Genomic DNA, 21945 nt, shown 5'->3' on the forward strand with positions numbered 1-21945 from the left:
TGTTGATGTGTGGGAGCTGTAGAGGGAGTACGGTAGCGCCTGTATTATCGCTCTGAGGCGGAGTAGTAGATACAATACGGTAACCAGGCGGCCCGTGTTGTTGATGTGTGTGTGAGCTGTAGAGGGAGTACGGTAGCGCCTGTATTGTCGCTCTGAGGCGGAGTAGTAGATACAATACGGTAACCAGGGAGCCCGTGTTGTTGGTGTGTGTGAGCTGTAGAGGGAGTACGGTAGCGCCTGTATTGTCGCTCTGAGGCGGAGTAGTAGATACAATACGGTAACCAGGGAGCCCGTGTTGTTGATGTGTGTGAGCTGTAGAGGGAGTACGGTAGCGCCTGTATTGTCGCTCTGAGGCGGAGTAGTAGATACAATACGGTAACCAGGGAGCCCGTGTTGTTGATGTGTGTGAGCTGTAGAGGGAGTACGGTAGCACCTGAACTGTCGCTCTGAGGCGGAGTAGTAGACACAATACGGTAACAGCTGAAGAGACTGGTGGAGCAGGAAAGCAGTAGCAGTCTTGGCGTGTCCTCGCCTGTCTCTGTCTGCTCAGTGCTGGCCGCTTTGTAATGGTCGGGGGAGAGTAGAAGAGCCCTGGAGCCTCCACTTAGGGGGCTATGCACGGGGGGAGCTCCGCCTGCAGGAGGGAGAAGTGTGAGAGGACGGAGCCGTGTGGGTGTCACAGCTGAGAGGGGGACAGGCCCCTGGAGGGACCCGGAAGTAGAAGACAACTAGGAGAAGTGTGTAGTTGTTGTGCTGTATGGGCAGACGGGCACCGGGGATGGGGGATCAGCATGACGAGCTGCAGCATACACAGCACATCGCCAGCAGTGAGGAGGAGGAGGAAGAAGAGGAGGAGGAGGAGGACGGGGGTTCAGACAGGGGTGTGCGGGCAGACCCCTATCCTGGCAGTGGGGAGCCCCAGGAACAGGTGGAGAATGCGGGTACCCCTCCAATAGAAGACAGAGGATCTGCGGGCCACAAGCCGAAGAAGAGATGCGGCGTCCTTTGCACTGTATACTGCGTGGAGAGTGACTTGTCCGGGGACATCCCTCCTATGTACACCGGGGAGACCCGCACTATGACCGAACCTCTTTCCCTCAGCTCCCTACCCCGGATCAATGGGGAGCTGCCCCTCAGTCCTGCCAGCCTGGAGCTGGAACTTGCCCCCTTCCTGATCAGCAGCCTGGGGGACGGCGGACACAAAGTCATGATGAGCTGCCGGGTGTGTTTGGAGGACAAGTCCATCAAACCTCTTCCCTGCTGCAAGAAAGGGGTCTGCGAGGAGTGTCTCAAGAGGTATCTCAGCTCCCAGGTAATGGTCTCTCACCTGTCCACATGGGACTGTATTATATTATTCATGTATACTAAAGGCCTTCTTCACACTTGTGACAAAAGTTAGAGGATCTTCATGCTGTATGGAGAAAATAATATTAATAAAAGGCAGCAGCTACAAATACTGTAGCTGCTGACATTTAATTAAAGGACACCTACCTGTCCAGGGATCCAGCGCTGGGACGGTTCTTCACCGGTTTTTACATCCCTTGCATGTTTACTTAGGAAATCAGTCTGTGACTCCTTGCGGCTTCACAGCTGCGCTTTGTGATTGGTCCCGCAGCCTTCTGTGACATGTCCCAAAAGGCTGTTGGGGTGCAAAATTCCGCACATATAACCTAGACCAGGGGTCTACTCCAGTGGGAGTAGAAAATGTCCTGGCATTGGTAACAGTGCCCCAGTATTGGTGTTGGTAAGAAGGAATAGTTAAATGTCATGCAAGTGACTTGCTTGACGAAGGGGCCCTGTGTGGCTCTGAAACGTTTCCATATGTGTACCATGTGACCTTGAAATTAAAGCTTTGGACCCTTTTGAGAAATCCTTGGTGTGCTGATGACATTTCTTCAATCTTGTCTACAGTTTCCAGCTTGTGGTCATTACAGCACCCAGCATTACTGAACAGCCATTTTCAGAAACGTGTGGGTGAGGAATATTGCATTCGGTGGGAAGAATAGTGTCCCATCGTTGGTGGGAAGAATAGTGCCCCAAGGGCCGGATAAAGGCAAGCAAAGTGTTTGGAGACCACTGACCAAGACTATCCAAGTGAAAGTGGGAGCAGGTACCTGTGGGGGAATGGGGAGGTGGTGAAGTACTAATTTAAGTAATGGCGGCTGGACAGGCTGGTGCACAGTCGCAGCAAAAATGACACCCCATATTGGCATTTGACAGCTTACCTGCCCAAACCTGCCCACACACCAGCCACTCTGCTTGTCATGTACACTTTAAAACAGAAGGTGACATATCGCCTGCCACTTGTCAACCACCCTCTGAAAAAGCAATCCGCTGCAGTAGTGTACTAGGTCCAGGAGCACAGTACTCCTTAGGTTCCTGGCATCCAACCTGTGGCCCTTTGGTACTTGCTGTGGCCCAGTAATAGGAACTTAGCTTTGTAAAGGGACTGCACTGCAGTGGTCTCGAACAGTTTTGTGTAACATGTTCCGTTTCCCAGTCTCTGACTGCATGTCCCAGACTCCAACCACTGCCTAAGGCTGGCCAAACACAGTTCGAATCTCGGCTGGTTCTGCAGGAACAGGCCGAGATTCGAACCATTAATGGGCAGGCTGAATGTACCAAGTTGATCAATACAAACAGCCTGCCAGATTTGCTTGTGATTATCGCTAGCAGCTGCTAGCGATAATCACTGTCTTCTCACGATGGGGGGCGGCTTCCCCCTCCTGCAGAAGACAGTGTCCCGGCAGGAGGGACTCACCTGTCAGCACTGTCTGTGTTGATGGGGGAATTGTGGATGCAGGAAAGATTTTGCACTGTCTTTGGGCTGCCTTAGTATGTTAGCTGTCTTTTTCCTCTAGTAAAGCTTTGTAAATCTGTTTAGATTTTTTTTTTTTTTAATTCAGCCTACCAATAGTTTAGCTTGTGGACTGAACAAAAACAATCTAACAAACTCCTCCATCTATGCACTACAGCACGAATGGATGATCCTCAACCGTGGCTACTGTATTCTTACAGCCGGCTCCAGCAGCTGACTGAATAGCCGAACAGAGGCTGCATCAAATCAGTTCAGCAGAATATTTTTCAATATTTTATTTTTTTTTTTTGATATTGCTGTTTTTCTTGGACCTCAGTGGTCAGAATTAGGAGCATTTCTTTGTTCCAGAGCTGTAATGGTAGTGATCTCTAACAATCTCATGTGGCTTGTTCCCTGTCACTTACTGTCTCCTGCAGCATGTCCCCAGTCTCCAACCCTTCCTGTAGTGTGGCACAAGTCTATTTCCCCTAGTATGTCTGCAGTGTCTGACAGTCATCTGTAGCATTTCATATACTGGATATTTTATACAGTCATGTTATCAGGGGCTGCAAGTTGACAACCAATGTCTTAGGCTACATTCACATTAACACCACGTATTTAAGTGTTTAAGTTATTTAAACACATGAAAAATTATCTGAAAAGTATAAACAAACTATATGCTTTCTAGATCACTTTCTCCTGCATTTAGGTGTACCTGCCTTTTATGCAGGTTTGGGGCTCCTTCATGTAAGGTACTGGGAATACCCTAGGCAACCTTGCCCATAGCACTCCCAGCACAAGATGAGGCAAAAAAGCCTTGTTCTCTAAGTTGTCAGTTAAAGTAGAACTATAGGCAAAACTTTTTTTGTCATTCTAAATAGAGCAAGGAAGGATTATAACCCCCGTCAGATTCCTACCACCCCCCCCATCTGTGTCCCATTGTGGAGATTTCCCTTTACTTCCTGTACCATGGCCAATCAGGAAGTGAGAGGAAATACCTGTATATTAAGGCAATTTCTTAGGGATCCCCCCTAATCTCCTATTGGAAGATTTTCCCTCCATTACTTTTCTGAGCACAACCCAAAACTTGGGATTTTCTTTCACTTTCAATGATAATGGTAAACAGGACAAATGGAGGATGAATCTCCTTAAGGGGGGGGGCACAGACTGCAATATTAAACTGACAGGTGTTCTAATCCACTTTCACTCTGTCCAATGTGAAAGAATACATTTTTGCCTTTAGCTATACTTTAACACAACTACATTGCAGTGATGTGCACTGAAAGAATAATACATGCAGTACATTGTTTCAGTGCAGGAGGTTGTGACACATACTGCCACATCACAACACTATTGTGTCAGTAAAACTTTATGAATTGTAACTTTGATGTTTGAATAAAGTTTGGACTGAAAAAAAAAAGTAAATAGTGCAGTTTTTTTGGGATTGGCACATCAGCACTATTCCTGTCAGCTTACAGCAGCTGTGCGTTTAGCGTGCCTGTCAGGTGTGAACAGGCCTCTATTAATACTGTACATATACATGTGTAGCTTCTAATCAGACCTGGGATTAGCAGAAATGTATTTTCTCTAAGAATTCCTTCACACTGTGGGGCTGATTTACTAAAACTAGCGAATGCAAAATCTTGTGCAGCTCTGCATAGAAACCAGTCGGCTTCCAGGTTTTTTTGTCAAAGCTTAATTGAACAACCTGAAGTTAGAAGCTGGCTAGCACGCAGAGCTGCAACAGAATTTGCACTCAAGTTTTAGTAAATCAACCTCAGTAGAATTTATCTGGCATGTATAAACAACTGTTATACAGCTCAAATGCCTTTTTTTTTTTTTTTTTTGTGTTTTAGATGTTCCTGGGTTTAATTGCATTTAAGCACATTTACATGCACCTAGCCACATGATACTAGGCTAAAGCTGGCCATACATTATACAGTTTTCTTATTCAATTTCCTTTAGGTTCACCTTCAACTATGTAGTGCACAGGTCTGCCTGATTGTATACAAATTGAAATGTTTTTTGTTCGACCTCCATATTACCTCCTAGACTCAGCTGAATGTCTGTGTGTTTATTCTTCCATAGCTAAGCATTTACTTTCTTCCAAGTAAATTTAGATCTTGGCTCCAAATGCACCTGGAGACATGTATTTTAATTCCTATGCACATGGGGCCTTATTATTGTTATTTATTATTATTATACGGGATTTATATAGCGCCAACAGTTTACACAGTGCTTTACAACATGAAGGCAGACAGTACAACTGCAATACAATTTAATAGAGTAGGAATCAGAGAGCCTTGCTTGTTAGAACTTACACTCTAATGCCCCGTACACACGGTCAGATTTTCCGACGGAAAATGTGTGATAGGACCTTGTTGTCGGAAATTCCGACCGTGTGTAGGCTCCATCACACATTTTCCATCGGATTTTCCGACACACAAAGTTTGAGAGCAGGATATAAAATTTTCCGACAACAAAATCTGTTGTCGGAAATTCCGATCGTGTGTACACAAATCCGACGGACAAAGTGCCACGCATGCTCAGAATAAATAAAGAGATGAAAGCTATTGGCCACTGCCCCGTTTATAGTCCCGACTTACGTGTTTTACATCACCGTGTTTAGAACGATCGGATTTTCCGACAACTTTGTGTGACCGTGTGTATGCAAGACAAGTTTGAGCTAACATCCGTCGGAAAAAATCTTAGGATTTTGTTGTCGGAATGTCCGATCAATGTCCGACCATGTGTACGGGGCATAAGAGAGAAGCTCAAGAGATACAGAACGTAATAACTTGGGGGGGGGGGGGGGGGGGTCTGATGGAGAAGATAAATGTGCAGTTGTTAGGTGGGGGCCAGATAGGCTTCTCTGGAGAGATGAGTTTTCAGGGATCCTCTTAGAGTGGACAGAGTAGAACATAGTCGGACAGATTGAGGTAGGGAGTTCCAGAGGATGAGAGATGCTCTGAAGAAGTCCTGGAGGCGGGCATGGGAGGAGGTGACAAGGGAGCTGGAGAGATGAGGAGCGCAATTTGGTTGGTATTTTGAGACTAGGTTAGTGATGAAGCTGGGGGCTATGAATGGCTTTGTAAGTTATTCTTAGTACCTTGAATTTAATTTGTTGGCAGACGGGTAGCAGCATTCATGAGTATAGGTAGTGTGAATGGGCCCTAGATGTCACCAATGCACAGATAAATGCACAGTTTACATGAAACCATAAACGTCATATGTGTTTGTATGCCTTTGGAAATGCCCCTTAATGCATTAAACATGTATTTAATACTGCTTAAATTTTTTTTTTTTTTTTTTTTTTTTTTTAAGCACAGAGGAATCCTTGAAATAACTTTCCAGTCTCGGGGAACCCCTGCTAAAATGTATTTTAACTCCAGCTCATGGTGCATTAGCATGATGCCAGTAGAAAGAATCCATCCCTTCGCTAAAAAGATAACTGGGTCGGTGGTTATTTATCTGAGAGGCAGAAAGTGCTCAGGGAACCCACAGCAACCTCTGGAGAAACGCTGGTTGAGAATTGATTGGGGGGGGGTGCAATTGTTATTACAAGGCAATTGTGTGAAGAATATAATATTTCTGAAAGGTTTTATACATAGAGTTCTGTAGTAACACCAGAAGGCCTTGTGGAATAAATAAAAATATTGCGACTGCAATGCCAAGTTACAGTATCGCAGCATTGCTTAATTGTTTATTTTTCTCTAGACTTGTTACTACATAGGAACTCAAATGTCGCTTTTGTGTTTTTAGTAGAAGTTTCACCCACCCCCTTCGGCTTTGGTGACAGGGTCACTTCCTGTGTGGCTGAATGTTTTATCTTCCTTCTGCTAGGAAAACAACCTGTCCCAGGCACACAGCATGACATGAGATAATGTCAGAGAGGATGTGGGCATGTCGTGTTTAGTTTTTTTTTTTTTGTTTGTTTTTTACTCTCATATTTTCTTTTCTTTTGATAGAGAAAGCCCAATAGTTGGTTACTTGTGTTTTATCATTTTTATTTGTCATTAATTAAATAACAATTGCTATAAACCATAGTTGGCAGCAAAACATTGCCCAACATCTAATGTATTTTTTTAAAAATAACCTTTGGATGTGAATACATTAGAAAATGTTAGAAATGAGATAAACTGTACCTTGTATTAGTCACACTCGGTAATGCAGTCTGCTCATTTAGCTGTGTACTGCGGAAGTTGTCATTTTTTTATCTGGATACCGGAGCCAAGTTGCAGCTGTTGCCTATTGCAACCTGTCAGATTTCAGTTGAAGCAAGAAACTTAAGTATGTAACAGCTCTACATCTATCCTAGAATTGCTCATAGTGGAGCTTATTTATAAAAATACCTACTCGCATGCTTCCTCTAATAACCTGATGTGTTTTACCCTAAAGAACAGGATGCTACACTTGCTACTTTTCTGTGGTCATCATAAATAAGGATGAAATAAATAGTTTGCACTATTAAACTCACCCTTCTAAATAACATTTAACCACTTTATACAGTATATACACCAAATATACAATATATCAAATCTACGTCACCATCTTTTTAATATTAACATTGTGCCTCCATTAGCTTATTAATATGTGTGATAGAAGACATTCCCCTCCCAACAGAAACCATACTCACTTTTTCATTGGGCATTAATCATTAACCAACACATTTGCTCACAAATGTGTATTTCCCCACCAGTGGAAACTGACATCTGGGTCCATATGAGGGTTGGAGGGTACTACACTAATTATTTACTTGTTGTAAAGTGGTATTAAACCCACAACCAAAAATATATATCACCAGTCCTTAGATGTGGTGGCGTCATTTGTTTTCTCTAGGCTTTTATCCCTCTGTTTCCTGGTGATCTGGCCAGTAACACACCTTCTGTTAGGGTTCCTACACTAACTCTGGATGAAGGAGCACAGGGGGCACATTTTGGACAGCAGCATTGTTAATCTGGGGGGAGGGGAGTGTTAGATGTACTAGCAGATTTTGATACACTAACAAATATGAAATCAAACTCCAGCTCGCATGCAGTTACACAAGCAGTTAGAGCAACCATTTTTTTTATTTTTTTTTTTTTGGGATAAAGGTTGGACATGAATAAAAAAAACAAAAAAAAAAAAAACCTGACTGTTGTAAACCCCGCTGCCAGTGGTAAATGGTTTGTCTTATCTCTTTAACTAATACATTCTACTGGACAGCTTGTTCTTTTGAAAAACAGACTTACTGGCCAGATCACAAGATGGATAAAGTAGGAAACTAATGCAGCTATCACATCTAAGAATTGGTAAACTGCAATATAATCTTTGCTTTTGGGTTTAATACTGCTTTAAGTGTTGGCTGCTGTAGTAATATATCTAGGAAGGGGCAGTGTAAAAGGCTCTCGATTATTGGAGATTTCTTACTGATTATAAATAGTGATAATTACGGTATCCAGATTGTTTAAAGAGCAAAGCAAACCATGCTCTTGCTTGCGTGTATTGTCAAACGGAAATGAATAGTAACACAATGCTTTTGTAGACAGTCAGGGCCTATTCGCACTATTTGCATTGGGCTGCACTCGTAAGCCTCGTCCAGTACAGTCCCATCGTAAGACAAGGCGGTTTTCCTTGTTTTCTATGAAGTCAGTTCACACCGTTGTGTTTTTTCTTTTTTTTCCGGTACAACATACTGCCACCTTTAAGGCTCGATTCACACCTATGCATGTTGCTTTTGAGCGTTTTTGGAGGTTTTTTTTTTCATGCTTGCCACGTTTTTGAGCAGCGTTTTTGCCGCGATTTGCGTTTTTTTTTTTTTTTTTTTTTTTTTTTTTTTTTTTTACAGTCTTAAAAAAAATTAAAAAAAACGCCAAAAACGCTGCAAAAATGCTGCAAAAACGGTGCACTTGCGTTTTTGATGCTTGTCCATTGAATTCTATTACATGCAAAACGCTGCATTTTGCATGTAAAAAAGTCCCTGACCCTTTCCAAAAATGCAGAGAAACAAAAAGGCATTGATGTGAACATGTTCCATAGGAACCCATGTTAAAAAATTCCCGTGCATTTCTGCAAAATGCATCAAAAAACGCGCTAGTGTGAATGGAGCCTAAAACACCGCATCACAACACCACTGCAGTGAATAGAACTGAATGAATTGTCTCATGATGTAAAGCGCTGCTGGCGCTATATATAAAACCTGTATAATAATATAATAATAATGTGACAAAGTTCCACCTCCTGTATCATGTCTGCAGTCTGACAATCTCCTGCACATCCTGCACAACATTCACTTTAATTGCATCCCAGTCTTAGGGCTCTTTCACACGGACGTGTCTGTGTACGGAGCCTGCTCTGCTCAGCGGGGGGTTCGCTCCGTCAATCCCCGCTGAGCAGGCAGATGACATGTCTGTCTCTGCACACTGTGCAGCGACGGACCTGTCAGAGCGCCTCTCTCCTCTATGGGGGATCGGATGAAGACGGACCGTAGAGTCCGCCTTCACCTGATCCGATCTGCAGACGGATGGAAAAGTAGGTTTTTCCTCCGTTACACTTTTTCGGATCGGAGCGGGTCGGATGTCAGCGGACATGTCACCACTGACATCCGACGCTCCATAGAGGTCTATGGAGCGTCCGTTCAGGTCCGCCCAAAAAACTGACTGGCGGACCTGAACGGATCGTTTGTGTGAAAGAGGCTTTAGTCTGTAAGGTTCAAAATTGAGTTGGCCCATCCTTTGCAGCTTCAACTCTTCTGGGAAGGCTGTCCACAAGGTTTAGGAGTGTGTCTATGGGAATGTTTGACCGTTCTTCCAGAAAAGCATTTGTAAGGTCAGGCGCTGATGTGGATGAGAAGGCATGGCTTGCAGTCTCTGCTCTAATTCATCCCAAAGGTGTTCTATCAGGTTGAGGTCAGGACTCTGCGCAGGCCAGTTAAGTTCCTTCACTCCAAACTTGCTCATCCATGTCTTTATGGACCTTGCTTTGTGCTCTGGTCCAAATCATTTGGTGGAGGGGGGATTATGGTGTGGGGTTGTTTTTCAGGGGTTGGGCTTGGCCCCTTAGTTTCGGTGAAGGGAAATCTTAAGGTGTCAGCATACCAAGACATTTTGGACAATGTTATGCTCCCAACGTTGTGGGAACGGTTTGGGCATGGCATCTTCTTGTTCCAACATGACTGCGCACCAGTGCACAAAGCAAGGTCCATAAAGACATGGATGAGTGAGTTTGGGGGGGGGAGGTGTAGTATCGGGTTGATGTCGGATCCTGACATCAACCCGATAGAACACCTTTGGGATGAATTGGAGCAGAGTCTGCGAGTCAGGCCTTCTCGTCCAACATCAGTGACTGACCTCACAAATGCGCTTTTGGAACAATGATCAAACATTCCCATAGACACACTCCTAAACCTTGTGGACATCCTTACCAGAAGAGTGAAGCTGCAAAAAGTGGGCCAACTCAATTTTGAACCCTACAGACTAATGCCCTGTACACACGGTCGGATTTTCCGACGGAAAATGTATGATAGGACCTTGTTGTTGGAAATTCCGACCATGTGTAGGCTCCATCACATATTTTCCATCGGAATTTCGGACACACAAAGTTTGAGAGCAGGCTATAAAATTTTCTGACAACAAAAACCGTTGTCAGAAATTCCGATCGTGTGTACACAAATCCGACGCACAAAGTGCCACGCATGCTCAGAATAAATTAAGAGATAAAAGCTATTGGCCACTGCCCCGTTTATAGTCCCGACGTTCGTGTTTTACGTCACCCGCGTTTAGAACGATCGGATTTTCTGACAACTTTGTGTGACCGTGTGTAGACAAAACAAGTTTGAGCCAACATCCGTCGGAAAAAATCCTAGGATTTTGTTGTTGGAATGTCCGAACAAAGTCCGACCGTGTGTACGGGGCATAAGACTGGGATGCAATTAAAGGTAATGTGCGTGTAAATGTAGTGCACAAAAAATGACTCCTTCGCTGAATTTTCCACAGTTCAGCACGCATCATCAGATATGTGTTTTTAGGGTGCACTGTAACACAGGTGCATAAACGGCTACTGTATGTGTGTTTTGAGGTGCTATTCTGAAGGAAAGCACTGCAAACACATTGCCCATAGTACCTTATGTTAATAGGCATGTTACCACAACACGGATAAATGAAATCAGCCTTGGAGTCCCAAGCATTGGTAAAGGAGAGGAAAGAAGTTGCTTATAGGTTCAGCACTGTGAAGGATTAGGTTAGTGTAAAATTCCCAGTTTCTTTTCAGGCAATGTACATTTCACAGAGAGCTTATCCAGCCTGATGCTCGGCTTTGAACACTGTACTGCTTACTGGGTTTCCCCAGCCACTGGTCACATGACAATTTTTTATTCATTTATTTATTTTTTTTGCTGCAGACTTTGATGGAGAAATCTTATCTGAGCTGCTTGTGTATTATCCCCACCCAGAAAGCCCAAGTGCTGTACTCTGGTATACTCCAGTGCTGCAAAGAAACCAAAAACAAACGCTATGCTTGTGCTTATGTGAGCTCTGGCGTATACATGAATACAGCGCGGCACAGCTGTATGCAGCACCTGGGCTTTTCCAGGGCGCGATAAATTAGGGTGACCAGATTTTTAAAATGAAATCTGGAGACATATTTTTTTTTTTTTTTTTATTACCAGTAATGGTGACAATCAGTGACTCCGCCGCTGCCCGCCTCACAGCCTGTTAGGTATTACTCTTAGAGCCCCGGCTACTACTGGGTGGGGAGTGGAGGAACATCACTCCACCATGGAAGGCAAGGAGATAAGCAGGCAGGCGGCTGGCCAGGACTTGAGCCAAGGCAGAAGAACATTGTGAGCGGGCTAAATGGGCATGCACCCAAAACTGAAGAAATATTCCCTCCGCTCTGACCAGCACATGATCATCAGAAAGGGGCACAAATAATGGAAAAAATAAACCCCCTAAGCTAGTAAGATTATTATTTTTTTTAATTCTGCACTGACTGGCTTTGAAATTGCCCCAGCCCCTGTTCAAATCCAATCCGGGGACAAAACTAGGGACGGACTTGGTCCGGGGACAGTGTCCTCAATCCAGGGACTGTCCCCAGAAACCGGGGATGTCTGGTCACCCTACGTTAAATACATCAGAATTTACATTGCATAAGCCCGGGTGAGGTCTTAAGCAGAACTTCACTCTCTCATTCAACATTGACTATATTTAATTCTTATGCTGCTAGCATTAGTAAATAGGAAAGTATATCATATTGACGTGTTTTACATGGGTTTTTTTTTTTTTTTTTAAACAATACTTCAGTTACTTCCTGGTTTCTAGGCCTAGGCAAATGTCATACATTGCAGAAGCCTTCAGGAGGGGAAGAGGGGTTTTCTCACCTATGCACACCCTTCTGCCTGCATGTCTGAGGCTAAGGGCAGATGGATTCCAGCCAGAAATGCGATGGAGTGTTTTTAAAGTGATTTCTCAGCAAAATAAAGCATGGAGGTAGAGATGGATGGGGGAGTTTGCTGTGAATAAAAAAAAAAAAAAATTGAGCACCACAACCAAAGCACTATTTAATTTATTTTTAATATTCATAAGGAACCACGCTGACTGGTTCCCAAATGCTAGTCTGGGGCTTACAGCAATTGGTGACCATACATCACAGAACTAGAAGTGAATGAAGCTTTGTCCCTCTAGTACTCTAGGTAGAAAATAAATTTGTGTTTATAACAGTATGAAGAACTATGTCTGAGAATGTTACTGTACACTAGAGCTGCGCTTTTCTGGCTAAAATGAGAATGACGATTTTTTTTCTCAGAATAAAGATCCCAATTCTCACGGCGTAACATCAGCTTTCACATTATACAAGATAAATTGTGCTAACTTTACTGTTTTTTTAAAAATTAAAGTGTATTTTTTCCTCAAAAAAATGCATTTGAAAGACCACTGTGCAAATACAGTGTGACATAAAATATTGCAACAACCGCCATTTTATTCTCTAGGGTCTCTGCTAAAAAAATATATATAATGAGTAATTTTCTAGCAAAAAATACAGATTTTTAACTTGTAAGCAACAAGTGTCTGAAAAAAGATTTAGTTTTTAAAGGGGTTGTAAAAATCTAAACATTTTTACCTTTAATGCATTCCTTCCATTAAGGTAAAAAATGTTTAGGTGTCAGCTAGAGCTGCACGATTCAGGCTAAAATGAGAATCACGATTTTTTTGCTTAGAAGATAAATCATGATTCTCGCGGCGTAACCTCATCTTTCACATTTAAACAAAAAAAAAAAAAAATTGGGCTAACTTTACTGTTTTTCATTTTTTGTTTATTTTTTTAATTAATTGAAGTGTATTTTTTCTCAAAAAATTGCGTTTGAAAGACAGCTGGGCAAATACAGTGACATAAAATATAGAAATTAGGATAGAGAGATAAAAGGGAAAGAAAGAACATAGAGAGTGGTATATCTGGGGCACTTTGCAGGCACTGCAGCGCTAAAAATAGCGCCTGCAAAGCGCCCTGAAAAAGCTGCTGCTGTGTCTCCAATGTGAAAGCCCCGAGGGCTTTTACACTGGAGCGGTGCGCTGGCAGGATGCTAAAAAAAAGTCCTGCTAACAGCATCTTTGGAGCGGTGTATACACTGCTCCTGCTCATTGAAATCTGTGTATAACTATACCGCTGGCATAGTGCTGCTTTTAACCCTTTCTTGGCCGCTAGCGGGAGGGGGTAAAACCGCCCCTCTAGCGGCCGAATACGGCCGGTAAAGCGGCACTAAAATAGCGTCGTTTTACTGCCGACGCCGCCCCAGTGTGAAAGGGGCGTAAGAGGTTTTAATACTATACGTGTGGAAGGGACTCGTGGAGCACTAAATGTCCGTGGGTTAGGGGCGCAAATTACTTGTCTTGCCTTGGGTGCTGGCAACCCACGCTACAAAAATAATTTTACTGTTAGGGGGCCCCACAACTTGGGAAATTTTATCAAGGGGTCACGGCATTACAAAGGATGAGAACCACTGACCTAAGAGCCCTTGCACACTGGGGCGGGGGGCGGCGTCGGCGGTAAAACGCCGCTATTATTAGCGGCGTTTTACCGTCGGTATGCGGCAGCTAGCGGGGCGGTTTTACCCCCCGCTAGCGGCCGAGAAAGGGTTAAATACCACCGCAAAGCGCCTCTGCAGAGGCACTTTGCCGGCGGTATAGCCGCGCCGTCCCATTGATTTCAATGGGCAGGAGCGGTAAAGGAGCGGTATACTCACCGCTCCGAAGATGCTGCTGGCAGGACTTTTTTTTACCGTCCTGCCAGCGCATCGCTCCAGTGTGCAAGCCCTCGGGGCTTTCACACTGGAATGAAAGCAGCGGCACTTTCGGGGCAGTTTGCAGGCGCTATTATTAGCGCAATAGCGCCTGCAAACCGCCCCAGTGTGCAAGGGCTCTAAGCGATGTTGTGATAAACTTGGCAGGCTACCTGTGTTTTTTTTTTTTTTTTTTTTTTTTTTGACAGCTGTCAACTGAGAGCAGAGAACTCTCTGCACTGAATCAAGGAAATGCAGTTTTAATATCATGAGGGGGTTGAATCGCAATTTTGATTCTTAAACGATTAATCGTGCAGCTCTACTATACACATTGTGGGCATATTGGCGTAAAAGCATACCTGCACTGTTAGAAATGCTATTGCTGACCTTATGAAAAATGCTAGTGGCATGGCTTTCATGCTGATTCTTTTGCCCCTTTTTGTTTTCTGAAACATCATTCCAGGAACAGCTAGGAGTCCTGCATTTTGAGAAATTGATTAGCAATGGCAGTTTGCGTTTTCTCTCAGCATAGGTATCTTTAAAGAGGGACTTAACTTGGCGACCATGTGGGCCCCCCCCCCCCCCCCCCCCCTTCTTACCTGTATTGTTGAGATCTTTTACAATAACATCTGCCCAGCAGATTCAGTGTTTTCTCACTGCAATCTACTCTGTAGGTTTTGTGCTGCCATTCTGGTCCTGCTCGCTAATGGTAGCTGACTACTTCCTCTGGGTTCAGACAACCAGCACCTTTATAATGTGATGGGCACGATCTCTGGCCAGTCTGTCTCTCTGGTCCTGCATCATCATATTATTCTATGAGGCTTCAGAACCAAGGACACATCTTTCCCGCCTACGTGAGATTGGCGGGGAAAGTTTCACTTTAAAGCCCAACTGAAACTTGTTTTATTTCTGTCATTCAGTTAAGCTGTATAAACAGTAATAAATGTCTCTTTTTTTTTTTTTTTTTTTTCCCCCCAATTTTTACTGTAGTATGGGGCTGCAGCTAGGGTTATAATTCCCTGTGCTGGCAGCACACAGGACATCTGGACTGTAAAACAACTCCGTGCAGACACACCTCCTGCACAGTGCTCCAATCAACAGCTCCTATGCTCCCTGAGCAGCAGTGGTGATTGGGACATTGAGCAGTGGGTGTGTCACACTATTGGAGATCCATAGCGCTGGGCATTTGTGGAGCTGCAGTCCAGGCCTCAGCACAGGGCATGCTGCAGCAGAATGGTACAGTAAGAAAAGAAAACTTTAAAAACTTGCCCAAATGTATTTCAGCTTATGCCTAACTACGTTACAGTATAAAACCCCTCAGTTGGAATTAACACTTTAGAAAATGACTAAAAAACAAGCAAAGTATTTGTGCCTTTGCGTAGGCATGCTCTTACAGTCCTGTAAATAATGTTCACATCATTGTGCACAAACATTGTGTCATCCTAGCAGCACTTGGGTCTTTTCATACTGAACACAATTAATCAAAGCTTGAGGATATTGGCAGCGCTTTGTGACAAGACTTTCATTTTACAGAGCTCCATATAAATCACCAACATCAAGAAAATATGCCAAATTAGGAAGGCTTAAACTATTCAAAAATGAGATCATCCACATAAAGATGTTAGGGTTGCAATGGAATTGGTGCTGCTGCACACAGTTCTGTATGGTGTGGTATATAGATAGACCTGGGGAATCTGCTCTCCTTCCCTTTTTTTAGGGACAAGGGATTCAATGGCAGTTGTGTATGGGTAGTACTCACTTTGTGTACATGTTTTACGTCATTTGATTTATATGACAGTTGAACGCACATATTTCTTGTCAAGGGGTCTATACTTTTGAGTCAGACAAATATTATCTACTTTGACCTCAGTTGTCATTGCATCCAGAAAGCTAAATGGTTGAAAAAAATAAATGTGTGTGTGTGTGTGTATGTATATGTATGTGTGTGTGTATATGTATATGTGTGTGTGTGTGTGTGTGTGTGTGTGTGTGTATATATATATATATATATATATATATATATATATATATATATATATATATAGTATATATATATATATATATATATTATATTTTTTTCACAAAAGTTAATACCCCTCCCACATTTCTGTAAATATTTTATCTTTTTATGTGACAACACTGAAGAAATGACACTTTTCTACAATGTAAAGTAGTGAGTGTACAGCTTGTATAACAGTGTAAATTTGCTGTCCTCTCAAAATAACACACAGCCATTAATGTCTAAACCGCTGGCAACAAAAGTGAGTACACCCCTAAGTGAAAATGTTCAAATTGGACCCAAAGTGTCAATATTTTGTGTGACCACCATTTTCCAGCACTGCCTTAACCCGCTTGGGCATGGAGTTCACCAAAGCTTCACAGGTTGCCACTGGAGTCCTCTTCCGCTTCTCCATGATGACATAACAGAGCTGGTGGATGTTAGAGACCTTGCTCTCCTCCACCTTCCATTTGAAGATGCCCCACAGATGCACAATAGGGTTTAGGTCTGGAGACATGCTTGGCCAGTTCATCACCTTTACCCTCAGCTTCGTCAGAAAGGCAGTGGTCATCTTGGATGTGTATTTGGGGTCGTTATCATGTTGAAATACTGTCCTGCAGCCCAGTCTCCTAAGGGAAGGGATCATGCTCTGCTTCAGTATGTCAAAGTACATGTTGGTATTCATGGTTCCCTCAATGCACTATAGCTCCCCCGTTCCAGCAGCACTCATGCAGCCCCAGACCATGACACTCCCACCATGGTTGACTATAGGCAAGAGACACTTGTCTTTGTACTTCTCACCTGGTTGCTGCCACACACGCTTGACACCATCTCAACCAAATAAGTTTATCTTGCTCTAATAAGATCACAGGACATGGTTCCAGTAATCCATATCCTTAGTCTGCTTGTCTTCAGAAAACTGTTTGTGGGCTTTCTTGTGAATCATCTTTAGAAGAGGCTTCCTTTTGGGACGACAGCCATGCAGACCAAGTTGATGCAGCGTGCGGCGTATGATCTGAGTACAGATAGGCTGACCCCCCCACCCCTTCAACCTTTGCAGCAATGCTGGCAGCACTCATACGACTATTTCCCATAGAGAACCTCTGGATATGATGTTGAGCACGTGCACTAAACTTCTTTGGTCAACCATGGCGAGGCCTGTTGTGAGTGGAACCTGTCTTGTTAAACCGCTGTATGGTCTTGGCCACTGTGCTGCAGCTCAGTTTCAGGGTCTTGGCAATCTTCTTCTAGCCTAGGCCATCTTTATGTAGAGCAACAATTCTTTTTTTCAGATCCTCAGAGAGTTCTTTGCCATGAGGTGCCATGTTGAACCTCCAGTGACCAGTATGAGAGAGTGAGAGCGATAACAACAAATGTAACACACCTGTTCCCCATTCACACCTGAGACCTTGTAACATTGAGTCACATGACACCAGGGAGGGAAAATGGCTACTTGGGAACAATTTGAACATTTTCACTTAGGGGTGTACTTACTTTTGTTGCCAGCAGTTTAGTGTATATGTGTGTGTATATGTGTGTGTGTGTGTATGTATATGTATGTGTGTGTATATGTATATATATATATATATATATATATATATATATATATATATATATATATATATATATATATATATATATGTATATGTGTGTGTGTGTGTGTGTGTGTGTGTGTATATAATTTTACTGTACCAGTATTGCCATTTTTTTTTTCTTTAAATTTGCCCAGAGCAAAGTTTAATCCTGGCTGCACAGAGTTTGGTTTAGTTCTGGTCTGTTAGATACACTTTTCAACGGTTGGTAAGAGTGTCCAGTGTGGTTTCTATCCAGTGGTTCAGGTGCGACTTTGACTCTTAAGGCCTCGTTCACACCATGTGCAGAGACATATTTTTCTTTTCTGCGCAGGTATCTGCAATGTGTATGCAGTTTTCTACATGGGGGGGGGGGGGGGGAACTGACGTGACATCAACCCTGTGGTGTGAACAGGGCACATAACTGGCTGTAAACACGTCTGGCACTCATTCATGCAGGGAAAATAAAAATACAAACCATAGACAAAATAAAATAACCAGAGCAAAAAAACTGCTCCTGAGAATTGCTGTGTAGCAGCTTGCTGGAAACAGTGTCTGATTTGATATAGATATAGATATATACAAACGATTACAGACAAAGAAACAAAATGCAATTGATAGCTAAATAAATGACAGCTTGTAAAAGTATTAATCTGGAGGCTGTGAGCAACTTCTAATTAGTGATGAGCTGACTAGAGGTTGGGCAAGGCTGCCTTTTCTGTCAGGCTGGGAACCCCAAATCTGTGAACAGAAAAAAGAGAAAGGGGCACCAAGCAGACCATAGTGTAGTAAGCGAGTTTATTGTAGAGAGGAAAAAAATGTAAAAGTTGCACTTGCAAACAAACGTAGATAAAAGCATGTCTCTGAAATCAGTGTGCAGTCTGGATATCTGTGGTAATGGAAGACCAGAGCGCAGCTCCCTCCATGTCAGCTATACCAGAGCCTCTGCAGCCAGGCACCATTGACGGAGGAAGTCATGCCGGATGATGTGCTCAATTAACAACCTAGAGCACTCAATAGCGCCCTGATAGTTCATTGAGCATTACAAGCAGTCAGCTGCAAAGGATGTCGGTACTTGTAGGTCATTCATTCACAGATCTCTGTGATCTTCTTTTCAAATTGTGACAGCAGGTGCAGGGAGAATATCCCTGGCCTGCTGTCACAATGGGGGTGGGGGGTAGGGGGTCAGTGAGAGGCTGCAGGAGTTGGAACATGTAACATGTTCCCAAAGGTGAACTTATCCTTTTAATGGAAGCTGCAGATTTAAAAGTGCGAAAATTGACTTGAGTTTGTATCAACATGTTAAAGCTACACAAAAAGATTTTAGGGTTTGGGTTTACATCTACTTTAACTTCCCTTTTTATGTAAGACGTGTCTTTAGTATTCTTTACAAGTTAGAATAAGAATGTGGTGTTGCGCTAATCCTTTAAATAGACAATAATTCTATATGTGATACCGCAGTGATGGTGGGTGTCTCAAAAATATAAACATATGACAATAAAACCCTACTACCTAAATGTGATTCTGTGATAAAAAAATATAATGATGGTATGTCTTCTAGCAAAAAGTATAACCATATACCTATCATACAGGTAATCCGCTAGGTATGACAATCAAACCAAATTTGTGAAAAGTGACTAGTGCTTATAAACAAATCCTAGTACACAAAATATATAAAAATAGTAGCTAACTTTAAGCGTTACTAGTCTTTGACTTTACTAGTATACACCTGGTGTGACTCAACACACACTCAGGTGTGTATATGCAAAGTGAATAGTGCATAACATAAAGTGACAGTCTTAATATGGCTGAGTGATATAAAGTTCATTCATATGCATGCAAAACACATGCAAAATAATAGTGCTCCACTAGTGTCACTACATGTGAGTTCTTAATAAAGAGTTGTACGTTTGCCAAACAATATTATACCATTGTGGGATCTTCCTTTTCTGATTTATCTGGATGACCCCGGGACACTACTTGAAGGAATATACGCCCTTTAAGGAGATAAACCAGGATAAGGACTGCATTACCACCATCCCCCACAGCTGGTTGATTCCATGATTTTCACAACAAAAGGTTGCCATGCCCAAAAGTGGCTAAATGCGAGTACCCCATTACCTTCAGGTAAGGGGCCACTGCCCACTAGTGTGTGCTGTGCTGCATGAAGAATTATCACTACCGTCACGTATACCTGGCACCAAGTGGATCACTTATATATATTTTGTGGACTTTGAATAGCTGATTACTTTCAAGTGGAGCACTATTATTTTGCATGTGTTTTGCATGCATATGAATGAACTTTATATCACTCAGCCATATTAAGACTGTCACTTTATGTTATGCCCTATTCACTTTGCATATATACACCTGAGTGTGTGTTGAGTCACACCAGGTGTATACTAGTCCAGTCAGAGACTAGTAACGCTTAAAGTTAGCTACTATTTTTATATATTTTGTGTACTAGGATTTGTTTATAAGCACTAGTCACTTTTCACAAATTTGGTTTGATTGTCATACCTAGCGGATTACCTGTATGATAGGAATATAGTTATACTTTTTGCTAGAAGACATACCATCATTATATTTTTTTTTATCACAGAGTCACATTTAGGTAGTAGGGTTTTATTGTCATATGTTTATATTTTGGAGACACCCACCATCACTGCGGTATCACATATAGAATTATTGTCTATTTAAAGGATTAGCGCAACACCACATTCTTATTCATCCTTATTTTAGCCAGGGGCAGGCTGTACCCTACCCGGTGTAGGCTGCTTTTCCTTACTTTACATATATTTTGGCTTCTCCTTTCTTCCTCCCCCCCCGTTTCACGATAGCGCAGGAATACCCTCTATCCCTATTCTTTACAAGTTAGTCTTTAGGAAAGCTTGGAGTCTCTGGTATATGATCATCCATTTCACCCATTGAAAAATGCATTTGATGGTAACTGAAACTAATTTTTTGTTTTTCATGAGTAATAATTTTGTATTTAAGGCAGTTTGTACAATTTACAGCAAATCTGTCTGACCCAATCAAAGCAGATGGTTAAGTCAATCAATGAGGACCACATCCATTTGTGGATTGTTATGGAGTCTATTAGACCCCTTTTACAAAAGTTGCTTAGTCACTCACTGTTTATTCTTAATATACCGTAGGGCTTATTTGGGGGGTAGGGCTTATTTTGCAGCCATCACTAACAATCACGCTAGGTCTTATTTTCGGGGAAACAGGGTAGTTAAATTACATTCTGATTTGTATCTGGGAAAAAATTCTGATGTCTTGTTCGGAAGGGGTCCATAAACATTTGATGGCTGAATTGCGGGACAATCGAATACCGATAAGTTATGCACGGATACCACTAATCAAGGCTTCTTGATAAGAATAACGATATCCCTGGCTAGAAAACTCTGCCTAGTAGTTCCCACCCAAGATAATCCAGTAAATGCCTCTGCTGCTTATTTCCATGGGATATACATCACCATATGTTCATGTTTTGGGGCCTGGCCACAAACAGATTACTCAGGAAGGTGGGTTGTGCTGGCACATCTAAAGGCCCTCTGGTTTCTGTAGGATGTTTAGCAGTACAGAGCACTTGAACAATAAGCCCTTCTTCACACTAGAATGTGGTTTGGGAAACCCTTAATCTGTACATGTTTCCCGCACCATATTCAAAACGCACTACCCTTGCTATCTGCAGCGAGTATCCCTGCAATGTTAATGACACCCCAAACACAGGTCGCAAATGCGCTGCGTTTGTCTGCACCGGATTGCATGGTACAAAACTACCATGCAATCCAGTTGTGCGTTTCCAAAAATAGTGCATGCACTGCTTTGGAGCGATGTGATGCGATTTGAGCATTCAAAATGAACTGGCTTAAATAACACAGCACTGAATCGCGTGTGTTTAAATGCATTCCTGTGCAATTCATACTGTAAACTGGGTCTAAAGGTGAATGTTAATAAATTGCTGTGAACTAGGGTAGTCCTAATTGGGCAGTTTTATCATTGTGAATGATGGACAAGAACAGATCTTGATTGCCAGAGTGCAGAGACTTGTTGCAATTCACTTCTTGAGCCGGCTGATGGTACACAATGCAGCTCAGAAAAGGACATGGTCACAACACAATGAGATTTTCCAGCATGATGAGGATTCTAAATTAAGTGCAAACAATGTTCAGTTCTGCTGATAATATTGGAATATTATATTCTATTAATATGGCCACTTTTTATGTCACTTTGACATTTTGTTTAAATCATTCTTATGTAATGAAGGTAAGTATAACTGCATGCTTTATGAAGGGAGGTATAACTGGATGTGGGGTAG

The 21945-nt window shown here is 42.6% G+C and overlaps 1 protein-coding gene across 1 annotated transcript in view; it reads left to right on the forward strand.

The window, feature by feature from the left end:
* The first annotated feature begins 420 nt into the window (after positions 1 to 420).
* RNF217 (ring finger protein 217) overlaps positions 421 to 21945 on the forward strand; it is a 130523-nt gene continuing 108998 nt past the window's right edge. The window contains exon 1 of the mRNA XM_073627191.1: positions 421 to 1312. Within this exon, the coding sequence (XP_073483292.1) occupies positions 758 to 1312 (555 nt within the window). The 5' untranslated portion in view covers positions 421 to 757. The remainder of the gene's footprint in view (positions 1313 to 21945) is intronic.

The sequence above is a fragment of the Aquarana catesbeiana genome, linkage group LG04 (assembly GCF_042186555.1).
Source record: "Aquarana catesbeiana isolate 2022-GZ linkage group LG04, ASM4218655v1, whole genome shotgun sequence".
NCBI classification, from domain to species: Eukaryota; Metazoa; Chordata; class Amphibia; order Anura; family Ranidae; genus Aquarana; species Aquarana catesbeiana.